Here is a 20,917-nt window from a genome sequence, read left to right on the forward strand (position 1 = left end):
AGTATAAAGCAGATGAGATAAAGGTCAATACCTCCAAATCAGAGTAGCTTAGATTTTCTTAGAAAAGAATGGCTTATGCTCTGCAGGTGAGAGAACAACTGCTATCCCAAAAGGAGAAGTTTACCTGCTATCCCAAATGGAGAAGTTTAAGTGTCTTAGGGTATTGTCTGCAAGTTATATTGGAGAGCTTGTAAAACTGACCAGAGAATGAGGGCAGCAGAAAAAGAGTGTTGTAGGTATGGAGTCATACTGTGCTTGTTATCTGAAAAACAAGTTAGAGTATGAAGTAATTACTTTATTGTCCAGTATACATTCGTATCCTACATAATGCCAAAAGATTTGGTAATGACTGAATGGATGTCATCAGAGATAAGTGAGGCTGCAGTGAGGTTCCTTTACTAGGTTTCATAGCTCAATCCCTATGAGAAAAAGAGGGAGAGAAGCTGAGTGACATGCAAAGACATGAGAATAGATCTGCAGGTCATCAGGGTTGTAAAAACTCAGCCAAGGTGGTTTGTGCAAATAGCGAGGATACTCCTTGCATGCCTCTTGATGGAGGTATACCAGGCACAGCTGGTTGGGAAAGAGCTCAGGGGCAGACCAGGGACATGCGGGAGAGATGAATTCCTTTAGTTTTTTTGGCTTGCCCATAGATTCTACAGCATAAGATGATGACAACTGTTGGAGGTGAGGAAATCTATTCTGCTCTGTGTAGCTTGCGTCCTCCTCAGCCATTACAAGGAAAACATTTCGACAAAATGGATGGATAGCCTTTACTGTGAGCTGAAGTTTTACTAATGACAATAAGTGGTCCTTTAATATATAATAAATTCACATTCATTCAGAGAGCACATCAGGTGATAAAAAATCTATAATTCTTATTATCTGGTCCTAAAGCAGATTCATTTCACTCCAGGCCAAGTAACATTTGAAAGGTGAGCATCAGAATAAAAGGGTTTTATTTTTTCTGTTGTGGAAAATTTTGACTTTGGCCTTTGTTTTTCAAAGAAACTAGGTAGCTGCTATTGAGAGGCTTTTAAAGATTACTTTATTCTATGTGGATCTTTGATATCTTAGAATACCTTCAAGACTTGAACATCTACTGGAGAAGTGATATTAACATTAGTCATTTTTTTCAGTCAAGTCAATGTTAAATTTTTTTCTAATTTTATAGAATAATCTTATTATTATCCAGTTACCACTGTCAGTAATTCCTATTTTCGCACTAGACTGAATTATTATGGTGAGTATTGGTAGGGGGTTCATTTAGGTTAGGGGCTCATTCTGAATGGTTGAGAACACAGCTACCTGAATTTATTTAGCTGACCATGCAAATATATAACACCTTATGTTTAAAAAATATTGAGTATGCTATTGAAAATGCTAATGACATAATACATTTCTAATCCCATGTTCCTGTTGCAGCTAGCTACAGAGTCAGGTATACGCTTTTATCCTACAAAAGTCTTGCTGGTTTAGAGTGCAGTACTCTGCTTCACAGCTCTGTACCAATATTTGAGGTGCAGTTATACTATGTGTTTATGATCAGTCTAGAAATACCTTTGCTCGCACTCTTGGTTTTAAAAACTAATCTGAAAAAGAATACTCAATGTTGTATTCTAAAGTAGAAGCCATTCTGAAATAACCATGCCCAGTGCTTTTGCTGGTTATCACCTTGATTCTATATAACCATAAGTGTAAAGTTAAGGATAGTATCTCTATTTCACTAACTTGACTTAAACTTTGTAAAATTTATCATGTCATAGATGCTTTAGACTTTTAGATTAGCTCTCCATAGTCATCTCCTATACATGCAAAATGATTTATCTTTTAGAAAACTGCACTATGCATTTTAAAACTTTAGCAGTATTTCCCAATGACATTATCAGAAGTATCATATAAATTTTATGCACTATAAATTCTAGCATGGGTCTAACCATTAATTTAGCCCCTCAGTTTTTGTGCAGAGGTGTAAAGGTATAAGGTAATAATGTCCTTTTTAGATTGGATTTCCCCAGTTTTTCTTTCCCTAGTGCATAATTCTGAACAAGTTATTTAACCAGACACTGCCTCGGGACTGTCTTTGTAAAAAGGCAAAGGAGCATAGAGGTTTATCCAAATAGCAAGGGAATGAAAAATATGCTTATTTATAAGTTTGCCTTTGTTGTAGAATATATCAAGATATCTAAAAAAACTGTTTCTGTCTGTTCTGCTTTGATTTTAAAATGTAAATAAGAAATAACTGGTGCCAAATTAGCATAATTTCCTGAAAAGCCTTGTATAGATCTGAGTCTGAAATTGACATTCTTATTTACTTTGCTTAGCTTTGAATTCAATTCTGTATCTCTTGTTTTTCAGCTCCTGCTCATGCACAGATTGTTCATTCTGGCCAGGCATGTGTCATCAAAGATGACATCATCAGCGATGGCGTCTACACCATTCGTGAGGGTGACACCCTGGAACTCAAGTGCCTGGTGAAAGGCCACCCCAGACCCCAGGTAAGGACTTAATGGATCGGTGTAGGTTCGCTAAATCTGTGGATGTGTAAGCAGCCATTCTTACTCAGTGCCACTCATTAAATGAAGTCATATATGCTTCACTGTTCCATTCAATTCGCTTTTGCTTTGTACTACATTAAAGAGCTGAAGTCTTCAACTCCTGCACAGTAGTGGATACCAAGAAGGTGACTTTTTAACTGCATTTCATCTTTGGTGGTTATAGTGATATAACTGGCATTTATATTTGTATATATTCTGCTCAAATGAGTTGCTTTCCTTCTTATACAACCCATTTCATTGTACTGAGCTTTTATGCTCCCCATACCAGACGTTCTTCAGTTGCGGCAGCCATTTCTGGCCTATTCAACAATTATAGGAACACCACAATGACACTGTGAGTGACTGCATTTGTGCAATATTTATGCCATATTTATTCATTCATTTCCTGACATTGGCCCCGGTTTATTAAATTTGTTGTATGACTTTACAGCATGCTATCACATTTGGCTTACTTTAATTATAGTTCTCCTGCCACTTTCCTACTAAGGATTTATGTTACTGGATTTCTGAGCAGACCACTGCATCAAAAAAACAAAGAACGCACAAATGGCAAGGATCACCTACTTCAAAAACTCATCATACTCTGACAAAATCACCTGCTGTCTACAATATACAAAAACTGAACTGCAATTGAAGTTTAGACAGTAAAAAAACAAACAAACAAACAAAAAAAAAAATATATATATATATATATATATATATATATATATATATATATATATAGATATCCTAACTCCACAATTGCAAGAACAACAAAATGACACAAAGGCAAAAAAACAAAATATCAGATGACATTTCTTTTGAGAAAGCCATTAAAATGTCAACTATATTCGGTGAATGCTTCATTTAATGTTTCTGTTCCTAAAAATTAGCTTCAGTGAAACTGCCATTTAATTACCTCTACCTCCATAAAGAGTCACTGCACTGCAGATGCACACCCTCTCAAAGAAATATACCTCCCAGGAACGTAAAGAGCAACATTACTGCTAGACTACCTATACTTTAATTGTTAAAGTGACACCGTGACAACATCTGTAAAAATGGGAAAAAGAGGTGAATGGATGGAATTATTTTATTTAAAACATGGTGACTATATAGTTACACACACACAAACACACACACACACACACACACACACACACACACACACACACGCACGCACACACACACACACACACACACACACACACACACACACACACACACACACACACACACACACACACACACACACACACATGGACAGGTACTACTTTGCACCCAGTATGATAATCCTCTAGGGAACACCTTAATGAATCTTTATAGTCCAGACATTTTGGTGCAATAGTCAAGCACTTGGATGTAGTCATCCCAACCCCCATGGATATTTATCACTCACCCACAGTACCCAAACCATCAACAACTGCAATGAGCATAACTCATAAGTGTACCTCATTACGAGGAAAGTATCACCCCCCCCCCGAGTCCTAAAAGTTCAATTTCCTTGAAGTTCTACATGAAAGTTTCTGTAACACATTCAGCATTGCCAATTTCTAACTGATATCCCAGCCTATTGGAAACAGGTATGCTCAATGCAGTCCTTGACTATTACCTCCCTAGTGGAAGTGTTGGTAAGCTGTTCATATGCACACCCAAAGAGCATTATATTTAACAACAATCATTTCTCCCACATGAGTTCACATGCACAGTGGCAACTGTTACTCTACCTCACTCTCAGCCCGCACAAAGCCAGCCACAGCTTCAGCTGAGGAAAACACACCAAAATGGCTGCAGCAACCCCCTGATAATGTCCCAGTGTTTCTACTGGGGCCCAGGAAATAAAGTATTCTGTACAGTACAAACAGCATGCCTGGTTACACATTTGCTAGTAAAACAGAAACATATGACTTAATATGTTTGCTATATGTGGACATCTAATAATCGCAGTCTCCTGAATTTAATATGAAACTACGATTCCTCATTTTCCAACAGATTTGTTCACTTAAATTTTATGTAATGATCAGGATCCAAAAACAGTCATAAGAGATTTGTGTTCTAATCTGATTATCAAATTATAAAAAGATTTGCAAGCCACCATTAATCTGTCTTGCTTACCATGGTTTATGTAGCTAATTAAACAATTAATAACTACAGAATATATTTTCTAACAACTAATACTTCAGCGGGGAGTTCATCCACATTTATACCCAACTGCTCAATAATTGTGGTATATTCATCTGTTTTTCTCTACCCTGCTCCCTTGTCACAGACATCAAAGACCATGAGAGCTCTGCCGCCCCCAGGACTCGCTGCACACCGCACCACCTACAGCATAGCAAGTCAGGCATTCCCAACTCAGCCAAACACCCAAACAATATTTTCCATTATCATTCCCCCCTTTTTTATATACATTCAACTTACTCAGTTTAAACCCATCCAATTACTGCACGAGCACTGCAGTGTGTCCATCCAATTTTAAACTGTCCTCAAAACACATAACATTCTTTAGAACCACCAAACATTTATTATTACATATATTTATTATTATTATTATTTTTAATTATTTTATGTCAAACAACACCACTAATCCCCCACCCTCCCCTCAATAATGGTTAAAACGTCACTGCGTATGGGCAGTGACCACTGGCACCAGCTGCTACACATGGGTACTTCAAGCCTGTAAATCATCCTAACCATGCAGTCAAAAGCAACACAGTCTCAGAAAGCTGTGAATAACTACCACATCACCAATGACTATCTGAAAGGAACCCAAATACGATGAAACCAGTGCACGCTCGGCTGTCTATAAAGAATGTTAAGGATTAGAACTTGCTGCCACCATGGACATAGGGTCAATCAATCCAGAATTTCACAAATCACTACCACCGCTACTAACGACTATCACAGGGGAAACTCACCCCAAATCCAAATATCTGTAGCCAAAATATTACAGCCCAGCAGCCAACCTTTCTCAGAAGACACGCTCATGCACACACTCACACCCAGGGCCAGTTTAGAATGTCCAAGCCACCTGCAGCATGTCTTAGGAATGTGGAAGGAAACCAGAGCCCCTCAAAGAAACCTACATGAACACAGTAAGGAGATGCAGACTCTGCACAGAAGGCATCCTAGCCGAGAACTGAACAGGAGAAACTCTTGCTGTGAGAGGACAATGCTAAACCGCTGCACCACTGTGCCATACAGATATAAAGACTAGTCTGCTGGAGGATTTCAACTATTAAATGCTATTCATCATCATTATATCATTGTATAAACAACTTTAATAATACATGTATATGCATGCGCTTACTTGTGTGAATAAATCTCAGTATTATAATTGATAAACTATAGTTATGTAAAAGTAACATTTTACTTTATTTGGTAATTAGTAATAGTAATATATTACTTTTTTAGAAAATTAATAAGTAATATATTACTTTCACTGAAAAGTAAGTAGTAATAGTAATTTATTATTTTTATAAATAACCAGCAAAACACTGCCTGTGACTAATGTCATTTTACTTTAGTAGTTGCACTCACAGTAAATTTCTCATCCTATAACACAGCTGACTTCTAAAGACACAGCCCTTCACAGACAGTGCATGGTCAGTCCAATGCCACTTCTGAAAATGTAATTTATAACAGCTTAAGCAGGTTTAGATTGTATGTCCCAGAGTAAAATCTGTAGCTCAAAATAATCAGTATTATAATTTCTCACAGGAAATAGCAGTGTGACCCAAAGAGCTCTCATCAGAGTTGTCATAATCATAATTAATATCTCTCTCTCTTTTCCCATTTTTCTCAACATGGGTTGATGGTGTCACTTCAACTGTTGCCACCTCTCTTAATTCAGTTCCACTTTCCTACATTCTTAGACACAAAAAGGATACTTTCAGCAGCTTCTGAATGTGGAGAACCCCTCAGATGCTGAAACCAAGTAGAAGAAGTAAATGCCACACTGAGGAAAATTAAGTCAGCTGTAGACTGGTTAGCTGATTGTTTCTGGCATCCCTTATGAAAAGTGTCTGATGGCTGTCTCCTTTATCTTTCTGTCTCTGCCTTTCATCCTGATTGAATTTCTTTGTGCCATCTGCTGAGAGATTTTCATGAAGCGGGTAGAATCCCTCTGATGCCTTCTTGCTACTGCTATTGCAAATACTGTCAGTGACTCATAGATCCATAGCTACTTACTAGGCTATTGATCCATGCACCCCCATGAAGTTTTTGGCCCTTATATTTTAATTATGAATAGCCAGAGATGAGTTGAACATTTATGTTTCCTTATCCATAAGGGCCAAGGGTGCTAATCCAGTGGTGAATTTGTGATTGCTCATCCATTCATTAGATTGCATTTGAATAATGTCTTCAGTGTAAGAGAAGTACTTTGGTTTATGTGGTGGGAAAGTCGACTAAAAAGAAATGTTATTCTGTACGATACATATTGAATGGTCACAACTCTGAACCTAGACACCATACCATTACAAATGAGCTGCGCAGTGAAAACATATTTAATTATAATAGTGGATATGTGCAGACTGGCAAACAGTTCATCGTCTGCATGGATTCCCAGGCAACTAACTTTTGGATCAATTTTTATTGGGGGGTGTCAAAGTGTCAGTTACAAGGGTCAACTTGCTTCCAGAAGGATGCTATCATGCTTCTCTTGACATTCATCTTTAGTCCATGATTTTGACAGTGGTTATTGGTTTGGAAAAGGATGCCTTGGAGGATCTTGTTGTCCTCCTGGGAGTTTATGATTGCACCTAATTTACAGTCATCTCCAAACATAGTCAGTCTGTCTGTTAGTGCTAAGTGGTGTTCCTTCTTAGCCTGCTTTATTTTGTCTGCATTTCACAATCGACTTTCCTTATATACCTTGTTTACATACCTGGCTTGGGCATATTGCTATACTCCTCAAATATGCTATATTAAGGTGCTGTCATTCTTCTTCAGTTCCACGTATCTTCTCTTCTTCCTGAACTGCTAGAGCCCAGATATTCCATTGAAACTTTGTACTTTTGCTCCAGTCAGCTTCAGTGTGTTCGGCCTAATCTCTGTTGACCTTAGATCCTTCTATGACCACTGCTAATCCTTATGCTGCTGTCCAAATGGTTTCACTGGAAATGACTTTCAGCTCTCTTTTTCTACTCCACTGCCCTTTTCTTCCTAGGAGAAAGTTTTCCCAAGCTCCATGTTGACTACTGTTTTGTGATCTCGTGACTCTTTTGGCCACCATTAAGAGATCTGACAGACAGTGCTCTAGACTGACAACTCTTTATGTCCTCTTGTATCTTCCTGGGATGAGCATTCAGGTACCCCTTTATCAAGACAAACTAATTTTGTCCTGCTTTATCTGGTAGGTCCTGCAGTTGATGCTTGAGTGATTCATCACCATCGGACTCCTGCTGCAGAGCATAAGTGGAGCTCAAGAATCCTGCACTACATTCCCACTGAAGCTTGACTGCCATAAATATATCACTAATTCTGATAGTATGCATTAGTGCCTTCAGAAGACTCTCTGTCTCCAAAACTCTCACACCATTTCTAGTCTCTCCTCCCACGGAATAGTAGAATCTGCATCCCAAGTCAAATGGCTCCGCTGAACTGCCCTTTTAGCTTGTCACCTGGATAAACAGGATATCCAATCTCCTTCCTACAATCATCTACATAGAAGCTGAATGCTGTCGGTGAATATATATTCATTGCAGTAATCCTTACTTCATTTTTGGCAGGTAGATTATTTTATCATCGTGAATTCACTCACAAAAGCTATCCCAAGTAACACAGGCCAGGCAAATGGACAATGGCCGGGCAATAGCTTATTGACTCAGGTCTGCTGCTAGACTTTATGGTGGGGCCAATAGGATAACACAGAATTCTCCCACCATTATCATGAGTCCCTATCCTAGGTCATGTCATGACCCATTTATCACAGACAAATACCCACGCCTATTTGTCTTGATTTAATCACTTAGAAACATATTTTATAACTCTGAGTTTCTACCCCTAGCACAGCACACAGCTTCTGTTCCATGTTCTTTGATCTTGTGGATACAGGAGATCCCACTTGATGCCTAAAGCAGTTGACCTGTGCAGTTGGTCTACATAAGCCTTCCCCTTAAGAGGTACCTCCTAGCATCCATGCTGCTGTTTTCTCCATTGCTTAAAAAAAATGTAATATTTAAAAACATGCATTCTGACTGGAGAGATAAATCAGCAAGCTCTTGGTAGGAAGAACTCCAGTTAATTCACTTTCTTTATGCTGCTAAGTGGAGAATTAAAATTATGAAAGCAGAAAAGCTTTCTCAAGCCAGTAAACTGCTCTATAGAGCAGAATATTTTATGCATACAAAGAAAAAAAATAACTGTCAACGTCTTAGATCTGAATACCATAAAAAAGGCAGGTACAGCAATGTACTGCAGGTGAGCAGTAAATATCTTCAATGCTTCAGTCCATTTATATAATGACATTATAAAGAAAATGTAAAACTGTTTTTCTTAAATAATGTCATTGTGTTATAGCAGTAATCCACTCTTGTGTGTGGATAATGCAAAATGTACTCATGGTTGCCTTTGTTTAATCACTCAGGCCTTGCCCTTGTGATCAAACTATGACAATCATAGGTAAATTCTGAGTTATCGTTAGCCAGTTGTGGATTATTGCCAAAATCTATTTTTTTTTCTTTTTTTTACATTATAAGAGCAAGTTCTGGGAGAAATTCCTTTCTTATCTTATACGTTTTAATAGTCTATCATGGAAACATAATTATAGGTTTCATGATAACATAACATCCTCTATATGCCTGTGCCCAGCCTTTCTACATATACTGACCCTCTCTGTCTAAATCTGTGTTTTATAGTTGTTTGTCTTCCTCCATGTCCTGCTCTTCCATCTCTCTACTATCCACAACCTTCCGTGACCACCCACTCCAGCTACTCTTATTTTGTATATACAAAAAGGGGACCCTTTCCCTGAAAAGAGTTACACTCCTCCTGCCACCTTTTAGAATGTCTGCTTCCCCTTGTGTGTTGCACTCTGCTTACTATTTTCACATCTCATATTTTTCTGTCTGTTCTATTCCTCCCTATTTAACATTCACATGTTGTCATGTGCACCCATAGTGTTCTATCTGGTGGCCTCTGTACAGCGGCCCTTGTGCTGGATGAGCATGAGATGAAACTTTGTGGTGCTGCATGGTGTATGTGAGAATGCACATTAACTCTGCTGCACTAACTTAGCTTCATTGTGACATGTCACATCAATTACACACCCCACTGTTAAGCCTTTCCAGTTGGCACTATGCTTTTCTTTAAAGAGGTAATTTGCTAAGACTGCCAGAGCTATTCATTGCCTAATACAAGTTAGATTATGTAAGTATCTCTTTGCACAATGAAACCCTAATGTCAGCACTGTGACAGTGCTTGTCTATTAATCCCACCAATTATTTCATGTGAGGGTACACAGGAGAGCCATGTAGTCATGACATCACTTCCGGTCTGACCTTCTGACACTGTTGTTGTAGATCCCCAGCATCACATGTCATGGTACTTCTTTGGTGTGGACTCTTATCTCAGATAGGTTTGCCCTTCATGGGTCATCAAGCATAAATTCAGTACCCCTTTCTATGATCAGTGATCTTCATTCATTCATGTTAAATTGTATACTATTTTTGCATTTTATAAGTAAAATTATCATTTTTTTGTCATAGCACTTTGACTGCAACAGTCTAGGCCATATTCTCTTTAAGGTTTCTTACATGTCTTTCAGTTTTAGACAGTTTCTAGACATCACATTAAGTATACCGTTTTATTCTTTCCTTTCAGTTACAACAAAATTAAGTCCTCCTCGTTTAAAAAAGATGCTGAAAACGATTTCCCCATTTTCACTTTAACCTCTGAATAAAGCACCATCTATAAAATTAGACACCATCATTCTGTCTCATTTACCCTTCCTTTTAAGAGTACAGCTGTAATGGTTTGCATCATAACCATGTTGTGCAGTTAGTGTTGTCCTATAAGACTCAGTGTTACAACCACTGCATTGTGCAACCTAATCTGACTGTGACTAGACAATCTTTCATACTACTGTACTCATTTCATATCTTCATACAGGTCTTCCCAGCAAGTTTACCACTTCAGTTTGTATTGAAACCCTAGTCTTCTATTCAAAATACACTTAAGTGCCCTCTATTTTATTATTCCAGTCACAGAATCCCCTGTAAAATTCCTCTTAGTGTTCTGACTGTGTTGAAGATGAAGCAAATGGCTGCCAGTGTTCTGTCATCTGCTCACATGCTTACATGCTGCTGTTGTAGCACAGAGTTCAGCATGCCAGCTGAGATGGAGAGTGACATACCATGCTGAGTCGGATTCCTGCAGTCGCAATGCTTCTCTTGTATATGACTTGAGGTATGCCACTTAACCTCAGCATTGTTCCTGCGTTGTTCATGGAAAAGCTGTATTATACCTACTGGGCTCAGCCCTAACACATAATACAGATGAATATAGCAAACAGAAAAATAAGATCTGATTGTTCATTTCTGATTTTATGATACACTCTTGCAGTGTCATTGATCTCTGGTTTGCTGCAGAACCATGTTGTGTTCTGGTATTATTTGCCATACGGAAAAAGCACATCAACAGATTAAGTTTGCATCAGTCTGACTACAGCTTTTATTATGCAAGGAAATTCCAGGTTTAATTTTGCATGGACCCTGCCAAGGGTGTCATACTACACAGGGCTGATTATTGGCTATCAATTTAACTCCAATTCAGAGCTGACACTTGGTTTCAGCATGTAAATACAGGACTTTGGGCCTCAGTCTGCACAGACCTGACAAAGGTTTCATTTTGTGCAGGTCTGACAAAAAGTTTCATTGTGTGTAGTCTTGTACAAAGGTTTCATTTTATACAGTCTTTCACTCCGTGCAGACCTCACACTGGTTTTACTCTGTACAATTCTGGCCACAGGTTTCATGTTAAGTTCATAGGCTCATCGGTGTATACTAAGCTAACAACAACCAGGGTCTTTTTAAGCCTAACCATGCGACCCAACCCAGTTGTGTCCATTTGTAAGATGTGCATCTAAATTAGAGGGATATGTTAGTTAGAGAGTTGCTAAAAAGTTATGTGGGGAGTATGTTAGAAATTTACTGTCAGCCTCTGTCTATAGGAGACATACGAACAGGCCCTATGTGATGAATTTACATTCACATCCAATGTTAATCAGGGAATGTTTACTGTTGGCCTCCCTCTATAAGAGATAATGGGACCAGCCAAGGGATACATTTATGATTTCCCATCCAATGGTGAATGTTACATTTCAATGCGGTTAGGAAAAGACTCTATTTCACATGGATGGGGAGCCTATTCCAGAGCATGAGGATCATTTGAGGCACATATCTGCCTCAACAACGTGGTCTGTTATGTCACAAACAAAGTTTATATTCTTGGCTGTAGTGTTTTAGGTGCTGTTCATTTTGTAGAAATCAGGCTAGATCTATGGAAGCCTTATCTACTAAGCACAGATAGCCTCTCAACAACCTGTAAGAGACTGAGTTTAGATACAGGTCGCTAAGGTAATCTGTAAAAGACAATGCGTTAATACCATGGATTCCTTTGGTGAGGAACCTTTGTGGGCATTCCAACTGTTGCATATGCAGAGTCAGTTACATGCTGAAGGGGACATTGTACTGAGATATCTCTGCTAATGGCTGAGTAGGGTTATACTATAATTCCTTTAACCTGGATGCCATACTTCTACTTATAAGCTGGTTTACATAGAATGATTTTCTTGTCACCTTGTCTTCATGTTAGTCAAAGGCGTGATTACTATCTACTTATGTTCCCAGATCTCTAACTACTGACACAACTCTTAGAGATGTCTTATCAATAGAGTATTTTGCCTGGATGGATGTTTTCCAAAAAGGCATTGCAATGCAATTCTTTGTATTGAGTTGTAATCTATGGTTTTGTGATCAGTCATTTGTCTGCATTAGACCCTCTTGCTGAATGTTGATATCATGGGGTAATTTATGATAGCTCCCACTTTGATGTTGTCTGTGAACTTTGTGAGCCAGAGACCCTTGATGTTAGACTTGATCTATGAGAAGTAAATGTTTAACAGGAGTGGACCAGGCACATAGTCTTATGGTACTCCACTGGTGTTGTGCATCTTACTGGAGGTGGTCTCAACAGTCCTGGCTTTCTTTGTCCTGTGAGCCAACTGGCAATCCAACAAGTTATGTATCGATTTTTGCCAAGTTCAGTGAATTTGTCCTCAATACCTGAGAGAGGTATATTATTGAATTCTTTAGCCAGATTTATGTAGGTGGCATGTACTGCCTTCTCTTCATCCATAACTTGGATATCTTTTCAATGAAATCTACCAGGCTGATTAGTCATGACCTTCCCTTAACAAAACCCAACTGGGAATGATCCAGCATCTGTAGGATGCTAATGTCTTTGTTGATCACTTCCACTGTAATTTATTCCCTGGCTTTGCATATTAGACTAGTCAGACTAAGTTGTCTGTAGTTTCCATGGTCAGTTGATGCTGAAGTGTAGCTGGTTCAACCAGTGCCCCAACTCCTCAGCTCTTCAAGTGATTAGATGCATGACACACACACGCTCCCTCCTGCCCCAGTTATTCAGGTCCTTTTCTGAGCACTACTCCTAATCCTCTTTCAACTTATTTATTTATTTATTTATTTACTAGGAAAGTCCACTGTGGCAGAATAAGCCCATTTTCAGTGCAGACCTAGGGAGAAAAGCTGCAATAAGTATGACATTAAATAATTGAATTAATTACAGAAATACAACTGACAATGTAGGAGATGATTGCAAGAAATAAAATAATTAAGGGATTTTACAGGCATAATAACATAGGCAGGCATCACACCACAAGTTCCAGGCCAGATTAATTCACTCAGTTTAGTACACAGACTGATTTATTAAAATAAAAATATAATTTCTGTAGTAAAAGTTAACAGCAAAACTTCAAACCCTTTTACGATTAAGAGCAAATTACACTTCTTTGGTGCCTCGGCTTTCAAAAAAGCCTTTTCAGAATGCATCTTTCTGCTGGTAAGCATACACTTAAATACATGCATTCAATCAATTAAATAATCATCCAATTAAGAATTCACTAAAAAAGCCAACTAAAAAGGTTAACTTTTAATATTCTTTTAACCTTCTTGGATTAAATGCTTCCAAGAAAGTTCCCTATTCAAACCTCTTGCAAACATTGTATCATATTTTAAAATAAATGTTGCTTCTTTCCTTCTTAAATGTTCCTTAATTTTTTCATCAATACTAAACCTAGTATTTACTTGTTCCAAAACAGTTGTCTGCAACCCCTGTGGGTCCCCATTATGGTGTTCCTTAAAGTGCATAGCTACAGGACTCTGAAATCTTTGCTTCTTGATATTCCTTATGTGTTCTTTTAATCTTGCAGCAAAACTTCTCTTGCTTTCTCCAATATAAAATAACCCACAAGGACATTTTAAACTGTATATAATGTTTTCACTTTTGCAAGTGAAACTGCCTCTTCTATCATTTTTTTTTACATTAATGCTTTCAAAATTATCAACTATGTATTTACATATTGTGCAATTGTCACATAGAACAGTTCCATATCTCACTATATTATTTTCTATATTTTTTGGTCTCACAAATTTTCCATGTACTAACATGTCCTTGAGACTCCTGCCTCTTTTATATGAAAAACAAAAGTTTAACATTTTTAGGCAGGATTTTTCTTTCTGTATATAGGACCAGTAATACCTATTTTCTCTAAAATGTTAGAAAAATGTGTATATTTAGACACAATATATAACTCACTTTCTTTTTCCTCTACATTCTATTTCCGCATTATGTTCTGTGCTTTATTCACTTTTTTGTTCATTACTTTGTTATACCCCAGTCATACTTTCTCTGGGTCATATTCCCTTTCTATGAACATATTAGCTGTATTTTGAACTTCCTTCTGTCACTGCACAAACGTGTAACGCTAACCATTTCCTCGTAAGGAATAGAAGAGATAGGGTGTGGGGGGGTGACGACTATTTCATGCAACATAAAGCTTGGTTGTCCAATTTATCTAAATATGTTAGTTTTAAGTTTACCATCTTTTTGCCCTTGTAATGTAATATCCAGATAATTTACTGTCTTTCCTTTTCATACCCCATCAAATTTGATCTCAAACCTGTTCACTTGCGGTTCTTGAACAAACTTTTCCACCTCTCCATAGTCCCCCTTGCAAACAAAACTCAAATCATCAATGTATCTGTAAAATGAACAATATGTTTTCTAAAACAAACCCTACAGGGGTTGCAGGCAACTATTTCAAAACAAGTAGATATTAGGTTTAGTACTGATGAAAAAATTAAGGAACATTTAAGAAGGAAGGAAGCAATATTTATTTTAAAATATGATACAATGTTTCCAAGATTTATGAATAGGGAATTCTCTTGGAAGCATTTAATGTAAGAAGGTTAAAAAGAATATTAAAAGTTAACCTTTTTAGTTGGCTTTTTTAGTGAATTCTTAATTGGATGATTCTTTAATTGATTAAATACATGTATTTAAGTGTATGTTTATCAGCAGAAAGATGTACGCTGAAAAGGCTTTTCTGTAAAACGAGGTGTCAGAGAAGTGTTATTTGCTCTTAATGGTAAAAGATTTTGAAGTTTTGTTGTTAATTTTTACTGCAGACGTTATTTTTTATTTTAATAAATCAGTCTGTGTACTAAACTGAGTGAATTCATCTGGCCTGGAACTTATGGTTTGAGGTTTGCTTTGTTCTGCAGTGTGGTACTTCAACATAGACAAGCACTTTGTGTATTAAACAATAGCAATATACAGTGACTAGATAAACAGTAAGAATTTGCAGAATACACTCAGAAATTAAATATATACTTAATTTATTAAAAAATAAATAAGTAATCAAAAAACTATTGCTATAGTTTATACTATGCCTGCACAGAACACTATCATGTTTTAGTTTAAACAATAGAAAAATCTTTTTAAATTGTAGCAAAATTCTTGCTATAAATGTAGCAAACATTTGCTATATTTTATACCCTGTCTGTGTGGAGTGCTACAGTGGTCATGTTTTATTTACAAAAAAAAAAAAAAACTGGAGCAAACGTGCTACAATGTTGTAAGCAGTTCCAACAGTTTACGACAAATGCAATACCTTTTAAAAAACAATATTGCATTAAAGGGAGATCAAAATCAGGTGATCATGCAGTTTGTGCCCAGACCAGTTGCCCCTCTCTCTCTCTGCCCTAGCTTCATTACTGAGTTGATAGTCCATCCTTGTAAAGGGGGATAACACTTGGTATGTAGCCTGTTTTGAGACTGTAGTTGCAAAGTGACTAAAGTGTTCCTGATAGGTCATATTTCAGGCTATTTAGGAGACAGCCTGGAATATGCTTGTTATGTCCCCATGCTAGGCCAGTAATCAAGGAGCCTGAATCCTCACACTGACACTTCAGGGGACATTCAGTTGGAATACAAATGGATGTACTCAGAATTTCTAGATGCAGACCTCTCTGCATCAAGCACAGTTTCCCCTAAGAGCACCTAGGGAACACATTCAGTCCAGGGGCTGGTTCATCTCTATATCTGTCCAGACCCCCAATAACACTCCCCACTAGCACAGCTCAGAGTTGAGTCCTTAGCTGGGGTTCCAAGCTGAGTCCTCCCACACCGTATTTGTGAAACCAGTGCTTGGTGTCCCTGCTCTAAGCAGTTGACACACATGCTCTTTGAGATTTGATTTACACACACACACACAACTGCGAAAGGCTGGCACAAATTCACCTACTGTGCCCCTTCTGCCCAGACTATAAGGTAGTTACCACTGCCAGCAGAACCCATGCCAGCTACTTTAAGGCTCTTACTAGGGTACCCAATTACACTGAGTGAAATTAATATTAATACAAATTGTAATGCTGACCAAACAACAAGGCTTTCAGGAGTGGCCAGATTTATCACCAAACAAATATATGCAAATACTCTCAAAGTTTAACTATTTTCTAAAAAGCACCAGCCACAATGAAAAGTTTAAATATATTTAATTATAAATAATAAAATAACAAGAAAATACTAAATATCTACTCACAGTAGACACCAGAGTTTTAGTCATAGGGAATATTAAAAATAACATAGATGGAAAGTTAAACACAGTTATAGAAAAACACTATTTAGCTAATCTCACTATTTGTTCCTGACTTGACTAAAAGAACTACTGTTCCTACTTATTGAATAGAGCAAGGCAAGATGGGTGAGTGGTCCTTGTTGTCAGATCCAAGACAGAATACATAATGTTGCTAAGACTTCAGTCTCCTCTAATATGAAAATATATTTCTGTACAGAATGACATCACATACATTGGTTATCTGACTCTGTTTCCTGTACTGTCCCCCATCACTAGAAGCTACCAGAGTTTAGCACCTATGTGCTACAATGCACACCACTAGAGTTTTGCTCAGATGTGCTGCAGCTACTGGAAGTCATAAGACCATAAAAGCATTTCATTCTTTCTAAAGGAGCTACCAACTATTCTCTAGCCCAGACATTGTGTCTCTGGCTTCATTCAAAACTGTGGGATAACATCTTCATGGCTTAACCAATAACGTAACTTAATGTCAAGAATATTTTGCAAAGTCAGGTGGATTAATGTTAATTTCTTCATTTCTAGTATATGCTGTTACAAGGTATACATTTAAACAGTTAAAATAATGTATGCACATTTCTTTTCCTTCCAGCAGGGCACACTGTTGATATATTTTAACACAAGCAAACCTCACAAATACATTTTCAGCACAAGCTTCTGTACAAATCAGTGTGATATACAAATGACATATAATTATTTACAAATTTCCAGCTAGCTGTGCTGGCATATATTACACATCCACTGCCTTATTTCTCCTGGCATGGCTGGCAGTACCTCCTATCATCACAATTCTCATGCCCCATTTAGGCTGTGTTTTTGGCATTAGTGAGCACTGGCAACACCTGTTCCTGGCCAACAGTTAGGGGTTATGCTAACAGAGGTTGTCCAGAGGTTGGTGAGGGGAGTGGGGGTGAAATTTCTGCTGAATTTGTTAGCCAGCAAATTTGCTATGGACTGTGGTGGTGGTGCTGCGGTAGCATTGTTGCTTCACAGTAAGACATTGTCCTGTTCGATTCTCAGCTAAAGCGTCTTCTGTGTGGAGACGTGCATGAATGGGCGTACCTTCGTTGAAAGTTGTACATCAGGGCTGGCAACTCGGCATGTAAAAATCTACTGCCAATCATTAGCGGACTGGAGTTCCGCTGTGGCAACCCCTAAAAGCCGAAAGACCCAACAACTCTGCTCAGTAAAGGTGGTACCACTTACTACCAGTTCAGTTCACTGCTGCATGTTACCTTTAAAGTTTTGGACATAGTTGTAGAAGGCCCTGTGGTTGACTTTAGACTGAGAGGCCAGCCTGACCTTGTAATTGACCTTGTTTGATTTAATTAGTCCTCTTAGTTTCCTGTTTAGTTTAATTACTAAGTTCTTGTCATTAGGAGCCATGACATTTTTCCTTTGGTTATATACCCTGTTAAGATTAGAATCCCATCAGTGTGATTTGTTTTGGGCTTACTTCTGGTGGGTACAGTAGTCTCTATGCATTTAATTTCATGCTTATACAGTGTTTCAGTGAACAATTCTGCATAGATTATTTTGATCCTGGGGTTAGGCAAGACATTGAAATTTGCCAGACTGTTTCTTAACAGGATGTAGTTTTCTTTAGAATAGTTGATTTTTATTTGAAGGAGACAACTTTGTGATCTGACCTCACCAGTGAGGACATGACATGATACTGGTGAGGACTAGGCCCAGTATGTATGAATCTCTGGTTGGAGTGCACACTAACTTGTCAAAGAATTGTGTTGATAAAATCCAGGAAATGCTGTGTCTGCAAGTTGGAGGCAGAATATGCTTCCCAGTCTATAGAGGGGCAATTAAATTCTCCCATGAATAGAATTTTGGGGTGGAAGGAGAGTGCATCCGGTAGGTCTAGATAAGAGTTGTGAGATTCTTGTGGTATAGATGGTGATCTATAATTTGATAAGATATCATGAGGGATTCTTTTCAGGGTATCACCCTGTTTAAACAGCCAAGAGAATATTTGTTGCTAATGTAGATTGACACCTCCACCTTTAGTCCCTGTCTGTGTGCCTGATGGTCTAAATATGTGGAAAGCATTGTAGCTCTGCACTGCTGGAGTACTTTCTGTGGCTTTAAAACATGTCTCAATAATGGCACAGATGTCTGTATTCTCCAGAGTGAAGAGAGTTTGTAGGGAGTAAAGTTTTGTTGTTAAGGCTCCAAGTACTGAGCAGTAACACCTTTAGGTTTCAGAACAGGAACCAAAAGTAAAAACAGGAAATCCAAATCAATGTATCCCAATATTTTTATTGAACAAATGGCCAAAAGATGCAAGCTGCAGAATAAGGACTTTGGACTTTTGTCCCTTCAAGTTCATTAGGACTTCTTCACAGTAATAGTATCACCAGCAAAACTGCTCAATTATACAAGAACCCGACCAATCAAATTTCATGTTCATAAATAATTATCAATTCAGTGTAGCATTAAAAATCTGTAGACCATATAAACAGTGCAAGGAATGAATCATAATTCATGATGATGAATAAATGGATAAAAATAATGCAATCCATTAATAATTTTCAATGAACAAAAGTTCGAAAACATCACTGTGTTGATATGTTAAAATGTTAAAATATATGTGGACAAAATTATTCAAAGTTGTTACTGTTGTTCAAATTACCCAAAATTTAAATAATAGTTTATAAAATACCTGCTCTCACCTTCAGAATGCTCTTTAATGAAAAAAAAAATCATTGAGACCTGGTGGCATATAGGCATTAAGCCTCACTTTCCAGGAGAGTCAGGTATATTGTCAGGATCACCACCCCTTTCAGAGCCCTAATAACCTATCAATAATAAAAAAAGGTACTTTTTTTGAAAGAAGTACAAGAAATCCGGTGCCTGTTTAAGGCATTAGTTGAATCATCTCTTCTAATATCATAACAGTGATCCCTTATGCTGTCCCTTAGTCTTCTGTTAGTTTTTCTGACATAAAAAGCAGGACAATGTGCACATCAGTGTATATCACTCTATTTGCATAGGTTCATAGGTTCATAGGTGAGTGCTAGGCTATCTGCCTGAAGGCATTTATAAGCATAGCCAGAATGTGTTGGCTTTCACCATCCCCTTAGATTAGTTCCCTGTGCCTTTGTCCAGCAGAGCCACTGAAGTGATCCCCGGGGTAAACTTTCTGTTTCCCATCCACTCGTCAAGGTTTCTTTTGAAGAGTGTTAGCGAGGAGCTCTGCCTACTGTAGATTGGAATCTTGTTCCAAAGCATGGGAAGTCTCTGGGACAGGAATCTATCCTTCCAGCACATCCTATTTATTGTTGTGGTAAGGTTTAGATCCATAGAGCATGTGGCTCGAGGGGCTAAGATTTTCTTTAGGTGGAGCATGTCCATCAATTCTGGGTTGGACATGGCCTTGTATGTCAGGCAGAGATCACCTCTGAGTAGGCGGTATGCAACTGAGTACAACTGGATTTTCTTCAGTCGAGCTGCATAGGTCATCTGTTTGAGGCCAGTGATCCTCTTGGTGAGGTACTTCTGTGGTCTTTCCAGCTGTTGCAGGTGTCTTGTAAGGTACATCCTAAATGGGGCATTGTACTCTAAGATGGGTCTGATGAGTGATGTGTAGAGAGGCACAATGACCTCTTTTGATCTGGATGCAAACCCTTTTGTGATTAGATGGGCCATGTAAAAGGATTTTCTAACCACTTTGGCAATGTGATTATCAAAGGTGAGATTATTATCTACTTGGGTCCCCAGATCCCTTATTACGTCATCTGTATTTAGGGGACTGCCACCTATGTTGTAGTTTGTGGGTACTTTGATTTTTTCAAAGGGGATGACTATGCACTTTTTGGCATTTAGCTTGAGGCCATGATTTTGACACCAGGTATCCGTCTCAGTAAGACCCTTTTGAAGGATGTCTGTGTCAGCCGGAGAGTCAGTTATAGCCCTTAGTTTACAGTCATCTGCGAACTTGGTCAGCCATAGTCCTCCTGTGCTTGCCTGTACCTCTGAGTAGTATATGCTGAACCGGAGAGGTCCTAGGACTGAGCACTGGGGAACACCACTTGTAACCGGTTTAGAGACGGACCTAGTTCCCGCAACTGTCACCATGTGGGTTCTGTCCATGAGCCAGCTGGCAAACCATCTTGTGACGTAGGGGTTTATGTTCAGGCTGGTGAGCTTGCCTATAATACCAGAATGGGGAATGGTGTCAAAGGCC

General features: G+C 38.2%; 1 protein-coding gene across 1 annotated transcript in view; it reads left to right on the forward strand.

Annotated features, from left to right (window-relative positions):
• Nucleotides 1-20,917, forward strand: part of MDGA1 (MAM domain containing glycosylphosphatidylinositol anchor 1) — a 3,256,518-nt gene that overhangs the window by 891,987 nt on the left and 2,343,614 nt on the right. Inside the window, exon 2 of the mRNA XM_044060326.1 lies at nt 2,359-2,498. Within this exon, the coding sequence (XP_043916261.1) occupies nt 2,359-2,498 (140 nt within the window). The remainder of the gene's footprint in view (nt 1-2,358; nt 2,499-20,917) is intronic.

The sequence above is a fragment of the Protopterus annectens genome, chromosome 1.part0 (assembly GCF_019279795.1).
Source record: "Protopterus annectens isolate FY-2018-M chromosome 1.part0, PAN1.0, whole genome shotgun sequence".
Classification (NCBI taxonomy): Eukaryota; Metazoa; Chordata; order Ceratodontiformes; family Protopteridae; genus Protopterus; species Protopterus annectens.